The sequence below is a fragment of the Gavialis gangeticus genome, unplaced genomic scaffold (assembly GCF_001723915.1).
Source record: "Gavialis gangeticus isolate Ggan-Ray unplaced genomic scaffold, GavGan_comp1, whole genome shotgun sequence".
NCBI lineage: Eukaryota > Metazoa > Chordata > Crocodylia > Gavialidae > Gavialis > Gavialis gangeticus.
In genome coordinates, this window is record NW_017728997.1 from 51,063,159 (window position 1) to 51,078,157 (window position 14,999).

General features: G+C 48.3%; 1 protein-coding gene across 1 annotated transcript in view; it reads left to right on the plus strand.

Annotated features, from left to right (window-relative positions):
* The window catches only part of ZMYND10 (zinc finger MYND-type containing 10), a gene marked incomplete at its 5' end in the record, with an annotated part of 23,061 nt that extends 12,721 nt beyond the window's left edge, over window positions 1-10,340 (plus strand). The window contains 6 exons of the mRNA XM_019504629.1: window positions 365-465; window positions 4,346-4,518; window positions 5,072-5,197; window positions 8,200-8,321; window positions 8,666-8,791; window positions 9,624-10,340. Coding sequence (XP_019360174.1) covers window positions 365-465; window positions 4,346-4,518; window positions 5,072-5,197; window positions 8,200-8,321; window positions 8,666-8,791; window positions 9,624-9,720 — 745 coding nt within the window. The remainder of the gene's footprint in view (window positions 1-364; window positions 466-4,345; window positions 4,519-5,071; window positions 5,198-8,199; window positions 8,322-8,665; window positions 8,792-9,623) is intronic.
* Window positions 10,341-14,999: the final 4,659 nt, after the last annotated feature.

Consider the following 14,999-nt stretch of genomic DNA (forward strand, 5'->3'; position numbering starts at 1 on the left):
GAAAAGCGCAGGCTCAGGGGTGATCTGATGGCCACCTATAAGTTTATCAGGGGTGACCACCAGTATCTGGGGGAACATTTGTTCACCAGAGTGACCCAAGGGATGACGAGGTCAAACGGTCATAAACTACTGCGAGACCGTTTCAGGCTGAACATAAGGAAGAATTTCTTTACTGCCCAAGCCCCCAAGGTCTGGAACAGCCTCCCATTGGAGGTGGTTCAAGCACCTACATTGAACACCTTCAAGAGTAAATTGACTCGATGATCTTCCAAGGTCCCTTCCAGCCCTAATGTCTATGAAATCTATGAAAATCTATGAAAGTCTTGGGGGTGGTGTTTTCACTAGTTTTTGGTTTTGTCTGCAGTCTTCCACTGAGTGCACTGACACGGATGCTGAGCACACACAACCTGCCCTGCCTCTTTGTAGAACTGTTGGAGCACTGTCCATGGAGCCGCCGCACGGCAGGTGTGGATTATACTTTTGTTCACCTGTGGGAATGCTGCACATTTTACTTGGAACAGCACTGGGTAAATGGGTTCCCCAAATGGGAAGAAATAGCTGAAAGTTGTTCCCTCGGTTCTTAATTCTTTTCAAATTTTACTTAGATTTCTTTCTGGCCAGGCCCATCTTCCTCCCATCCTTTTTGGGTATGGGATGTCACTTCCTGCACAGGGTTACATGGGCCAGTTGACAGATACAGCACTGCTGAGGTGGGGGTGGGGTGGTAACAACATCTTCAAATATGTCCCCTATACCTCTCATTGAAACCTGGCAGTTCATAGCCTGATCTTGACCAACAAAAGAGATCACTACAAACCTAGTATATCTAACAACCCCTTTCACCTCATCTTGTACATCCAGGCTGAGACCATTGCTTGGTACCCTTTCTTCCTGGCATATCTACACTGGCATTTCCTATTCATCTACACAGCTTAGAACCCTTATCAATAAGAGCCTCTTTTCTAATGAATTCTACCTATAGTGAGCACCAGGATGTGTTATGCACAAGGATCTGTTTTAAAAGACCTATTGATCAGCCCTAATCTCCCTTGGAAACTGTGCCCTCTTTCCTCCACAGCTGGCATCACTGAGACCCCATCCAAACTGGAGTTCCAAAGAGGCTTAATAAGCATGCTTCAAGCCCAGTTTAAAGGCATTCTTAGAGTGGAGCAGATCAGTGGCTATACACATTAGTGTTCCCATCTAGGTTGACAACCATCAGTAAATTTACTGTCATAAAAATTCAGGCTAAAATGGCTATCAGTGAAGTCAGTAAAAAAAAAATTAGCTGTCAGTAAAAACATTAAGCAGCCAGAGCTTGATTGAAGCTTGGACAGACATAGCACATTAGCACCACTTGGTGTCCAAGTGGGAACACAACACCATGCAGAGAGCATTCTCTCAGCCATGTGCTGCTGCTGCTGCTGCATGCCAGGTGGCCTTTAATACTACTGGGTTACATGTAGGCTTCTTATGGGAGTCTGGGCTGGGATGGAGGGAAGCAAGTCCAGCAAAGAGTAGGCTGGGGGAGCATTTTGGTGCAGGGGGTGGTCAGGACATCAGGGTATGGAGTGAGTAGGGGGTCCCTAACCAGTGAGGAAGGAGGGTGCCAGGTCAGCATAGCCTAAAATCATTGCTGCAGTCAAGCAGAGTTGATAAACCCCCCCAAAAATTTTTGCTGTAAAATTTTTACTGACAAACTTTTATTTACTATGGCCCATGTTAGATGCCTAAATTAGAGCCCAGCCCTTCTAATTTGCAAACCCAGCAAAGCCTGGCTGCAGAGTTACATTTACAGTTTTTGCTGAAACATTTTTACTGATATATGTTTTTTTAATAAGTTTGGCTGTCAGTAAAAAGTTTGCAAATTGTCAGTAAAACATTTTCTTTTGTTGGCAACCATGGTTCCCATGTTTTCAGCCACTACCCAGTATGATTGATCTGGGTAATGTTGCCTATGAAGGCAGATGCTGCTGCCTCTACAATAGCAAGTAAAGGCACGTAAGTATGGAGAGCACAGCCATGATCCCTTCCAGGTTTAAATCGGATGCCAGAAACTACTAGTCATCTTTCTTCATGGACCCTGCTATTTAGTTCTTCTGTTCCTTTTCTTTCACAGTGTCCCTGGCCTTAAACACTCTGCAGGGCTCTCTTCCTGTAGCAGGGCACTAAGGTGCCTGCTACTGGTAGAGCTGGGATAGCTGCCCAGGTGCCAGTTGCTAGGGCAACCAGAGGGAGGTAGGAGCCCACATCTGCCAGCGGTCAGCTGACCCAAAGGGGCAGGGCTAGGCTCCCATTTAACCCACAGGGCTGAGGCCAGGCGGGCAGCTCCCTGCTGGCAGCTAAGGGGGAAGGAGCTCTGCTTGAGTGAGCAAAGGGTAGAAGCCTGAACATCTGAGCAGCGTGATACTGGTGAGAGATGGAGAACCCTTGGGGTGGCTCGAATGTTGTTATAGCCAGGTGGCTCGAGCTTATGTTATAGCCCAGGGGCTTGTGTTTTGTTTGCTGTTAAACCGGTGGCTTGGGTGAGGCTATAAGGGGATGGAGGAGGCCTCATAGGGGACTCACAGTAGAGTGGGGACCCGAGCCCCAGAGAGTGGGCAGCAAATTGAGAGGCCCCAGAGAGGGGGCGGCACTTGGGAAGCCCCAGAGAGGGTGTGGTGACTGCCAGATGCCAGAAAAGGGCAGCACTGGGAGTGTGCCGACTCCGAGCGCCAGACAGGGTGCAGCATCGGGAGTGTGCCAACCCCGAGTGCCAGACAGGGCATAGCAGGGGGAGTGTGTCAACCCTGAGCGCCCATTAAGGCGCCAAGTGAGGCAAGGCTGTGGAAAGCCAGAGCACCAGTGAGGCACAGTGTGAGACAGGGCTGCGGAGAGCCTGAGCACCAGTGGGGTGCAGAGTGAGACAAGGCTGTGGAGAGCCAGATCACCAGTGAGGCGCAGAGCGAGACAGGGCTGCGGAGAGCCCGAGTACCAGTGAGACATCAAGTAAGACCAAACAACGTCTGTTACATCTGCGAGGCTTGGGTTGTGATGAAGGGGTGGTTGGAGCCACGCATAGCCCATAAGGCTGGGGGTGCACAGAAACACCCAATATAGAACGAGCTAGTGTACAACAGGAAACCGTGGCCAAAAGAACAGAAAGGCAGCCTCCCTATAATACATATATAACATCAAAGACGTGGTGGGCGAGAATGGAGGATGCCCTTTAGGCAACTTGGCATGGTAAGGGGGCACTAGGGGAGAGCATGGTGACCCCTAGGATGCCTGTCACACTCCCCCACCACTGATCCTTGGGTTAGGGAATTTTTGCATGCAAGAACTTCAGTGCCAGTGAACACTAACTTTATGCTACAGAGTTCATGACAGCTTCCTGTCACTGGAGTTCTTTTGCACCCCATCTTTGTCAGAGAAGGAATGCTCCCCCAGGTTAGAACATACTGGCCAGCAGGGGATGTACCAAATCTTTGTGTTGGACAGCACAGAAGAAAATGGGAGCATCTAGCTCAGCTGTCAAAGACTTGCTGAGTGGAGATGTTTGGTCATCAGCTGCCAGATTGCAAGGCAGGGGCTAGTGTGGGAAATTCTGCTCTTCTCTGCAGAGTCTGCTTAGTCTGTGGAGATGGGGAGTGGCAGGGGTGTAGAGATCACAACTTATAAAGTAGCTACAGTCAAAGGAGGAGGAAACTCTGCCAAGTGCTGAGCTCCATTTACACATTTAGCTGAGCTCTGCTGCTGCAGAGGAGAGGCTGGCTGGAAACATTGGGGGTTTCCCTCTTCCTCTCAACAGAGTTTCAAAGTCAGAAAATCAATCCCTTCTCCCCATCACAGATTGAGGCATATCATAGGGAAGCTTTGATATAAGGCCATGATATAAGGCAGACTGGCTTTAACATCCAGGCAACCCTCAGGATCAGGGGACAGAATCCTACATGTCTGCTTAGGTCAGTGCAATGACACTTGCTCTGTGTTGCATTTCATCCTAGACAGGCTAAGGCCTATGTTCCCTGATTTCAGTTTATTAACTGAGTGAATACTCAGGTGATAAAGCCCTGGGATAGCTCTGCCTATTCCTATCCTGGTTACTAATGTATTTACCATAGTACCTCTTTAATATATTTACACTCAACACACCTGACACTGCTTTATCCTCAAGATACAGGGAGGAAATTGAAGTACAACACTGAGTAACTTGCTCACAGTGACACAGGAAATCTGTGTAGAGCAGGGAATCAAATGTAGGTCTTCTAAGTCCTCAGCTAACATCCTCACCAGTGAACCACCTTTCCTCCAGTGTCTGTGCCTCACACTCTGTCTTAACTATATCTGGCTCTGTTTCTGTCAGGCAAGCTAAAGAAATTTGAGAATGGAATGTGGTATGTGGTGCCCCCTGAAGATCATGCAAAGATGACTAAGCTGGATGGCCAGGTGTGGATTGCCCTCTATAACCTCCTCCTGAGCCCAGAATGCCAGCGGAAATACAACTTTGATAGCTTCAGTAAAAGCCAGCTCCTAAAGGTATGAGACTTCAGGTTGTAGTCTGTGCATGGGCACACCACACTGCCAGACCAGGGAGCCGCAGAACTTTCACTGATACCCACTGTCTTCATCACAAGTCATAAAATACCAAGTCACCAGTTCCCACCAGTCACCAGTTCCAAGATAGTTTCTCAAGTCCCCTTGTTGTAGAGGCAAATCTATCACCATTTAGCACAAATGTGCATCTTATTGACAAATCTTGGAAGAGAGGCCAAAGCCTGAAAGGGTCACGAAGAAGACAGCAAGTCCCTTTCAATCTGGCTTGGGAAGCTTGCATTGTAGCTGCAGTTTCTGTGGAGAACTAGGGTCTGGGCACCAAGGCTGCCAGTCTCCCTCCTTAGTGAGAATTTTGCATGTGGGTTAGTGAGGTGCAGAGCATTGGCTTTGTTGCTTTAAGAAGGGTTAGGCTGCTTACAGACAGTACTCATGGGGGCCACTTTTCTGACAGCTTTTTTTTTAACTAGTCTGTCTTGTGGATGTTTTTTTTGCTTCACATCATTCCAGTCACTCTCTCTTTTCGCTGCTGTTTCAGCTCCGTACATTCTTGACTGATGTCCTCATTGATCAGTTGCCAAATCTGGTGGAGATGCAGAGATTTCTGAGCCACCTTGCAGTGACAGAGCCTGTTCCACCCAAAAAGGACCTCATCTTAGAGCAGGTATCCACTGCTAGCCTCTCCTCCATCCCAGTCTCACTTCTCTGCTCCATGTTGTCATTCCATAGTCCCATCTCCCAGCAGTGAAGGCTCAGTGGGCTCTCACAGCACTGGGGGACATGGTGCCTTGAAGAAAGTGAAGGCATGTCCCAGCACTGGCCCTGGGTTTTGCACTCCTTTTTAACTCACATCAGCAGCAGTCATTGCTTCCTTGTCTGGGTGTGGGCCTCTGCTATGCCATCCCCAAAGACCAAGCAGGAAGCTATGAACTGGGGAGCTTGCCCTTGGTCTGACTTATGGTGAGATGGAAGGATGGAGTCACTGGAACTCACAGGAACAACATAGGAATATGAAGAGGAAGGCTGGGCGAGGACTTGAGGGGTGGGGGCTATGTTCAGTTCCTGTCTGATTACTGATTTTCTGTGTCAGTGTGGACAGGTCACTCAGACTCTTTGCCTCAGTCCACCTCTATCCTTTGGGGATAGCAGCACTGCTCAGCTTCAGAGGGGTAGTGAGGGTAAATACCTGATAGGTGTGAAGTGCTCAAATACTGCCAAATTAAATAGCTCCATGGCTCAGCTCATACCTGCCTTTTGTATTTACATACAAGATGTGTCTACACATTGCCATGTGATGACAGTGCTATGGCACCATGCTTTAGTACTTCCTTTTGGAAATACTAAAGCATGGAGCAATATGGGCTGTTACTGCATTGTGCATGCTGCGCATGGGTAAATTTCCAAGCTATGTCGCTGTAGCGGCATGCTATACTTGGGGGGCATGCTGCTATAGCTACGTAGCTGGTGATCACATGTAGACCCATGTGATCACTATGTCGCTGTAGCGTACTGTACAGTGACATAGCACATTGCTGTGTCGCTGTAGGGCGATGTGCAGACACGTCCACAGTAACAGATTCCTAATCTCTCCCCACCCCAGTGCCCTGCTTTCTCTTCTCTGACTGGGTGTTCCTTGCTTCATACTGTAGCACTGGCTGAGCAGGGAGCAAGGCAACAGGCAATAGTTCATGGTACAACATTGTGTTACAAGCAAACACCATGGCTTTAGTGAGTTTCTGGATGAAGTGCCTAAATAGAGGAGGCAGCAGCTAGCTTTGACAATTTTAACTCTTTGTTTAATTTATTTGTTATAACTCTTAATCTCCCTTCCATTTACTGTGGCCCCAAACAGAGAGGCCCTTATTATAGACCTTAGTCTCGGAAACTTGGTTCTCTGCTCAAAGGGAGAACGCCAGAATAGTTGTACCACTCAAGTGATCCAACTATGTGGGCATTTGCAGTAAAGATATGAGCCAAACCAGTCTCTGCAAAGTCTGAGGAACCGAGGGTTCTCAAGGGATGTGGTTGCTGGTTTTGTGACGCATACATTAAGAGTTTATACAGATCCTGCAGAGAAACGTGTTCTCAGACACTTTGAAAGAACACTGAAATAATATCTGGGGGGAGGGGAAGGAAACCCAAAGTTGTGAGCCAAGATAAGACAGGCTTGTTCAGAATGAACTTGAACAGAGCTGGCACAGCTGACACTCCCAGATGGCAGGAGCTGCAGAAATGAAGGCTCTTGTACCTGTACTGGTAACTATGTGCAAAGGGTCAGAGAAGACTGCTGCTTAATGGGAGAGAGACATTGCAAATCTGATCAGGGCTAGGGCTTTCACAATGAAGGTGGATCTGACCTAGACCTTGAATTGGTCACAGGTGAGTTGGATGAGGTTGAAGTGTGCTGGTCATACTTCTTGGTATGGGAGAAAAAACAGCAGCATTACTAAACATGGGCTACAGTCCAGAAGGCTGGGACTGGGAAGTTCAGCAAGCAAAGGAATAGGAGATGAGAATTTTGTCAGTGGTGGAGTGGAGGTAGTTGTGGATTAACTCCCATATCTGGGCTGATCACAGCAAGCCAGTGATGTTGGCAGCCATCACTCTGGAGGGTTTGTATTTGGCCTTTAAATGTGCTTCAGTCTTAGCCTCATCAATCTTCTTTTAAGTTTGCATTTCTAACCTGCCTGTAAGAGGGATTCAGCCTCCCAAGTGGGTTGAGTGGAGCCAGCTGCACTCACACGCTGGATGCAAGTTCTCCCCAGCAAGCAATGAACTCACCACTGTCACTGAGCCAAGCCATGATGAAAAGAGCTCTTTCCACTTGTTGCACTCACAGAAGAGCCCTTTTCTCTCCATCTCTGCACAGCTGTTTTTACAGTGTGGAGACGGCAGCTCCATTTTTGAGGCAGCAGCTTTCCCTCTGGAGCTCAAGCTGTTCTTGGCTAGTTTTTACTCTTTCACATGGAGAGGGCCCTCCCCTGCCCATGTCTGTTCAGAAAAATGATGAGTGGAAAAAGTTCTGGCTTCAGGGGAAAAACCAAATCAGGCTGGAGGCTCTGGACTGCTGAGTTCAAGCCCCTGGCTGGGCCTCTTTCTCCCAAGCTTGGTAATAGCACTTTATGGTACTGACTAGGGCACTATTTCAAGCTCCAGTAATGATCTCATGCTCCCTATCATTAAGGCTGCAGGGCAAGCACTTGGAGGGAGATGTAGCCTGGTTTTGCTTAATGCTAATTGCCTCTGCTGGCTGAAGGAATCTTCTCTTTCTCCATCAGAAAGAGGGAAGTGGTATTGCTATGGGCATTGGTGTGGAAATCAGGAGGATTTAAGGAAACAAAAGTGGGAAGGTTGAGCAGGTCATGGGCAGCAAAGTGTCTCCCAGAAGAGGGGATGTTAGTAGAGCAGTGTCATGCAGCTGGCAGGGAGGCGCTGTGGCCTCCTAAGTGGAGAGAAGGACAGGGTTCTTCTCAGGAGCATACTGATGTTGCTTCCAGGGATCTGCCATCTTTCTTCATCTTCTCTGTGTATGTGTACACATAGAGCTGTCATTAAGCTTGTTCCTCCCTATGCACATACACAGATCTGTCCCCTGGCTTTTATTACAGTTTATAACACCTGTATGTGACTTCCTCTCCCCTCCTCCCCCTTCCACTATCCCAACAGGTTCCTATCATATGGGACCGCATCATCAAAGAGAACTCAGGGAAATGGCAGGCAATTGCCAAGCACCAAGTGAAGCACATGTTCAGCCCCTCTGAAGAAGAGCTGAAACAGCAGGCATGCAGGTAAGGCCTTCATCCCAGAATGCTCAGATGCACTGAGCTTTTTGCTCCACAGAAGCCTATTCAAGTCCTCCTTTCACAAGGCTCTCCAGTGCAAGAGGCCCAGCATGGCCATCAACCCTATTAGCAAGGGGCTGCCTCACACAAACAAGCAACTAGGATAAGTCTCTCATATCAGCAAGATTGAGATCCTGTAACATTAGCCTGGTCTGGGCTGGTCTGTAGTAATGTAAGTCTTGCAGCCTCCATTCTATGCCAGGGGCTGCTTTCAGGATAGATATGGCCTGTCCCTTTCTTAGTTCAGTGAATGAGTCTGGGCACTTCCTTTGCTTTCTTTCCTAAACTAGATGGGCGCAGACGTACAACCTGGACGTGATGGAGGCTCTCGTCCCTGAGAAACCCAAATGTGGGATGTGTGGCTCTGAGGCAGCAAAGCGCTGCTCTCGCTGCCGGAACGAGTGGTACTGCAAACGGTAAAGCCCCCATGCAGCGTTTGATCTGTCAGGGCTCCTGGCTGCCCTCAGGGCTTAGCTGGGTTTCCAGCCTATCCCTTGAGAGTAGCTGTATTAGAACTATACTGGGGGATCAGGACATGCCCACAATGTGACTCAGTCCTTTCTCTGAGGCAGGCAGGGCTCACTGTTAGGTAGCAGAATGATGTTGGCTCTTGCAGTCTCTGCTGCCATAATGGTAGTTTCAGTACTTGATGTGTTCACTCTGGCACATGGGCTGCATGAGAGTCACCGGGTATCCAGTTAGTGTAGAAATTCATAACCCCTAAACTCCCAGTCAACATTGCTGGTCTGTCTGCTCAGCTCTCTGTGTACCACGCTGAGTCCCACTGAATCTCCTGTGGGATCCTTGGCATGACAAGCGAGAAGCCTCTCCAGGAGCTCTCTCATTCTTCTCATAAAGAGACTAGTGCATTTTATGCTGATTGTGTATAGTGCTGGTGACTGCTCGGCATCCTCTGTGTTATCAATGATAAAAGCTACAACAAAGCAATCTTTCATGCATTGCCCCATTTCCCATATACCTGAAGTCTCTTTGCCCTTAATGCCTGAGGCTAGCAAGGAGGCAAATGAATGTCAGCTGCTTTGTAAATATGGGCATTATAGCAGACCCCCTGCTTCACGTGGGCCAAGTCACAGGAAGATGGTACTGTAATATTTTTTTGGCATTAGCCAGCCCTATTTTGAACTACTAGGCTAGAGTGGAAGGCCTCCAGAGCCCATCCCAAACCCTGGATCTAGTCTCCACTCTATTCCTTTCTAAAATCCTTCTCTGTCCCATTCCCCTCTGTAGGGAGTGCCAAGTGCAGCATTGGCAGAAGCACAAGAAAGCTTGTGACCTCGTGGCTGATGCTGTGAAGAAAATAGGGGACCTGAACATTCAGCCATAGTTGCAGCACCCAACTGCAGTCTTCCTGAAGCATATTCCTCCTCCAAGATCTCCCAGTGTACAGAGCACACAAGGCTTCAGAGAGTCCCCAGTTCCAAGTAGGACAGGCAGCTTCTTGTTCATCTGAGTTAGTGTGCCAGGCCTCAGCTGGATGCTGCTCTAGAAGAGGCTTTCTCTGGGTCTAAGAGACGTACGGAACATTGAGGTCTCCAACCTAAGGAGTATCAGAAAGACCCAGTGACTCAGAGAGCACCTTTGTGGTCCTCCAGGCCTGTGAGTAGTGCTTTCTGCTTTCCACTCCTTTTGGGCCTCAGGGCCCTGTTGCCGCCTGGTCTGATTTTAGCCGTACATGAGCCACTTCAGATCTCAGTTTTACAGTCAGTGCCCTCCATACTCCACAACACTGAAACAAATGCACTTTGCAGAGAGAGTTCAGCAGCAGGGTACCAGCTAGTGAAGATGGCAAGTTAGGAACCAACCCCTAGTGTACTGCTTATAGTGCCTGTTGCTAGGACCATAGTGAGACTTTGGAGGCCTGCAGGAGCCTCACTAGCCTCAGAGCTTGCCTGTTCAGGTCTCTCAAGAGTCCCATTTTCTCCAATAAATGCCTTGAATCGTGAACCGTCTTGTTCTCATTCTTCATTCTGCAGCTGTCTGCTACACAGGGCCTAAAGAACATAAACCCACTTCCTCTCCTGTGCCATTCTCAGAAAAAGTGTTAAGTTCTTCTTGTGTTGGGAAAACAAAGAAATGATGCTGTGAGTAATTTATTTTCACCTAGGCAACAGAGAGATGGTTCATGTGGCTTTCAGAGTGAGGCAGGCAGGGAATTGCTGAGAAAGTTTGAAACCTCTTCAATGCCTGTCCAGTCTAGGAGCTGAGGTCTGTATCTTTTCATGAGCATAGCAGTGAAGGCTGAGGGAGGGGGGAGATGGGGAGAAGGAGTAGAGGATGTGGTTGGGGGAAGGATTTTAATGTTACAGCTTATTGTTCACACTCAAGAGCAAGAATGGTCTCTCTGGAAAGTGAAGTAATGGTCAGATCTATGCATTGAGCAACACAATCTAGCAGAAACTGAATACTCCTTGTATGAGCCTTGTTCAACCAGAGGAGTGTTGTATTTGGGGAGGGTGAAGCCAAGTCCCCACATAGCCTATGTTGAGTCATATTTGGATGGTCATTTTCCCCAGCACCCCTCTGTCCTGCCCTGTAGCTACACACAGAAATTCCCAGTTGTCCAGGCCTTGCTCCATGTTTGCGTTGGTGTCCCAAGTGTTAGCCTTGATTGAGGTTAACTCCTGTCAGTTCATAACCATCTGTAACTGGGCATGCCTCTGTTCAACAAACCAGTCCTCCAGAGCTGTCCTGTAGTGTCTCAGCACCTGTAAGGGTGGTCTCTCTAGCCATCCATTCCTCTAGCATCTGCTGTTTGTATCAGGATCCCAGTGTGGCAGGCATTGTAGCTTTGTGAATGCTTTTGGGAAGATCCTTCTTCCTGTGGAGGAAACATAAAGCAAGAAAACACGTTTTTGAAAAACAGATGCATGAGTGATAATGGCTGACCACTGTGGCCCAATCCCAAGTAGGGAGTTCACATCTCCATACTAAATGAGATGATGGCAAGGGTAGGGCAGGCTGTGAGAGGCTTTGAAAATGAAGACAAACACCTTCTGTTCGATACAGAATGGGAAGTTAGGAGAGACTGGCAAAGAGAGGGGTAACATTATAAAAGTGATGAGCCATGACAATGCTTCTTGTAGCAGTTTTTTTAAATTAGCAGTGCCTGTTGCCCATGGGTCATCTTGACCAGAAGTCATCTGTGCTCTCAGATCTAAGAGAAGAGGATCACTGTAACAGTGTCCTATCCCTGGGGTGGCCATAATGCCCCTAGAGTACCATTTCAGCCCTTGTCCTCTCTGCCTCCTTTGGGTAATCTCCCCTTCAGTTCATCTGCCACACCTTGATGTTGTTATGTCTTTAGAAAAGGAGGCTGCCCCAGGGCTCCCCAAGCAAGATCTCTCATGAACGTTGGTGTTGCTACTTATAACCTTAAGAGCTAATCACAGCACCCAGACCTCCCGAACAGCTGTACTCATGCCTCACAGGTGTTTCTAGACATCACTTACGTGGACACCCTGCCGCACACCACCAGGCTGCCTTAGGCCTCCACTCCCTTGTTGGGGCCTTGGCTTTCCCAGTGTCTGCCCCCACTGCTTTGGATGGTCTCTTTGGCCTTGACCCAAGCTCTGCCCCTTTCTGGCCTGCAGGTCCTTGACAATTGCTTTGCTTCTGCCAGGCGTTTCTCTCTCTTTTGCCACTATCAAGCCCTTACCCTCTGGCAGAGCTCCAGACAGCCACATGCCTCTCAAGCACCACTGAGACCCCTGCTCATCCTTTTCTAGTCCCACCTAAACCACTGGTTATGAAACTCAAACATGACACATAAGCAAGTACACTAACTGCAACTTAATTCTCTAAGCGTGCTGGCTCTCTAGGGAAATCGCTCTCCATACTGGTTCCACTTCCCTACCAGCCCTCAGCCCTCTACTTGCAGCCCCCCAGCATAGCAGAATCTCACCCAGTTTTTCAAAACAGCAGGCATCTTCCTGCAGAGCTCTTTCTCCTTCAGCCTCCAGGGGCAGATGCTTCGCTCTGGTTCTGGCCTTGGCTTATATGCCCCAGAGCCCTGCCTCTTCCAGTCATGTGACCCTCCTAGACCACCTACAGGATGGCCTAGAGCAGCAGAGCTAGTACTGCTCTTATTTCATAGTTTCGTAGTTGGTAGGGTCTGAAGGGACCTGAGCAGATCATCAAGTCTGACCCCCTGCCATGGCAGGAAAGAGTACTGGGATCAAATGACTCCAACTAGGTGCTTATCCTTTTGAAGACCCCCACGGTAGGAGTGAGCACCACTTCCCTTGGAAGTTTGGTTCCAGATCCTAGCCGCCCTGACTGTGAAGTAGTGCTTCCTGATGTCCAGCCTGAACCTACTCTCAATCAACTTGTGGCCATTGTTCCTAGTTACTCCAGGTAGTGCTCGGGGGAACAGGGCCTCTCCCATTCTCCACTGGTCCCCCCTGATAAGTTTACAGGTGGCCACCAGATCCCCTCTCAGCCTTCTCTTGTGGAGGCTGAACAGGTTCAGGTCCTGTAACCCTCTCAATGCTGGCCACATCCCTCTTGAAGTGCGGCGCCCAGAACTGGACGCAGTACTCCAGCTGCGGCCTGACCAATGTCGCGTTGAGGGGGAGGGTCACCTCCTGGGACCTGCTTGTGATGCATCTGTGTTCTATCAATCTAGAACATCTGCTGCAGCTAAAATGTACTGTGATGCCCAGAACCAAGCTTCCATTTAACACTGGAAATGCTCAGCTCTTGCCATTAGCAGATTAAAGATTATTGTGATTTTTTAAGAGAACTGCAACTCATACGGAAAAGGTTCCCCCAGTTACTCTCCTATTATACAGCAATAGACACTTCTCATTTAAAAGGCTCTGGCTGCCTATCACACTATAGCTAGCTCTTCTTTTATAGCTAGCCTAAGCACAGGTTGCCTCCATTTTCTCTGTCTCAGTAGCAGGAGCTGTAGGTTCCCTGTTACAGTCACTCATGCTCAACTGGCTTGGAGTTGGATATGATCCTAACATGGTTGAGCCAATCTTATCCAGCCACTGACTTGTCATGCTCTAGAGTTTGTTCTGACCCACAGCAAAGTGACAAAGTTTGTATCTGGCTCTAAAGTTCCATAAAAATTAGGTTGCTCAGCTTTGAGCAGTCTGATCTATCTCTTATCTGTCTGTGTTAGAAAAAGAGACCCTAGGCAGCACCAACACCAAAGAGCCATAAGTTAGGCCCAAAAGTCAGGAAATCTGGCTTGAAAACCAGTGGTGCATTTGTTTGCATTGCCTTCAGGTTTTGACCTTCTGGCATGTTGTTTTCCAAGCTTCCTCCTCACCCTCATGAGGTAGAAAGTGACTTTTTCTTCTAACTGAAACCTGAAATTCTCCCACAGTTGCATCACACTAGAACATTTAAAAAACCATCAAACATTTTGAGACTTTCAATAAAACCAGAAGCATTGTCAGTGTTGGAACCAGCACAGTACCAAGGGCACACATGTAAGTGGAGCACTGGCAGGGGGGAGTTGGCTGCTTTCCCTCCCCTTTGCAGGAAAGTCAAGCTTCTCCCACAAATATCCTCTGGGAGTATTCAAGGCCAAAGTTCCCTATGGAAAATGCCTCTTACACAGATGCTGGAGGATATGTTTGTTATTCTGTGGATCCAGGCACAGGCTTGGAAGAATCCAGCCTGTAGCTTCAGAGTATAATTTCCTTTGTGAACATTGGATTCAGCATTTCCTTTAATCTCTCCTTATAGATAAGAATGAATGTAAACATGGCCTGGTGGGGATAGATCTGCCTCAATGGATGGGGCCTCTTTTATCACATCACCAGTCTCTCCCACTTCCTCTTCCAGACACCCTAGTTGTGAAGTAGTTTTTCCTAATATTAAGCCTGAAATGGTCTTCCAGGAGCTTGTGACCATTACTCCTAGTTACACCAAGCCCTTGATGTACACCTCTGATGTAGCGGTAAGCTGCTACCAAGTCCCCTCTCAGCCTTTTCTTTTTCAGGCTGAAGAGTCCCAGATCTCTTAGCCTTTCCTCGTATGGCTTGCTGCACGAGTCTCTGAGTCTTTTCTGGACTCTCTCAAGCTTTACCACATCCTTGTTAAAGTGTAGCACCCAGAGCTGGACACAGTACTCCAGCTGAGGTCTCACCAATGCTGAGCAGAGTGGGAGAATCACTTCTTTGCTGGAGATGCATCAATTGATGCATGCCAGGGTATTGTTGGCCATGATGGCTACAGGGTCGCACTGCCGGCTCATGTTCATGCTGTGGTCTATTATTACCCCCAGGTCCCTTTCATTCGTAGTGCAGTTAAGGTTGGTGTTGCCAAGCCTGTAGGTGTGTAGGCGATTGTTCATTCCTAGGTGGAACACTTTACATTTCTCGACATTGAACTTCATCTGGTTCCGGTCCACCCAACTTGCCAGCCTGTCTAGGTCCAGCTGTATCTGCAACCTATCTTCAAGCGTGACCATGCTTCCCCATGACTTGGTGTCATCCACGAACTTAGCCAGTGAGCTCTTCACCCCCACATCCAAATCATTGATGAAGATATTAAATAGCATTGGACCAAGCACTGACCCTTGTGAGACACCACTGGCCACTTCCCGCCAAGATGACACAGATCTGTGCATTAGAACTCTCTGGGTCC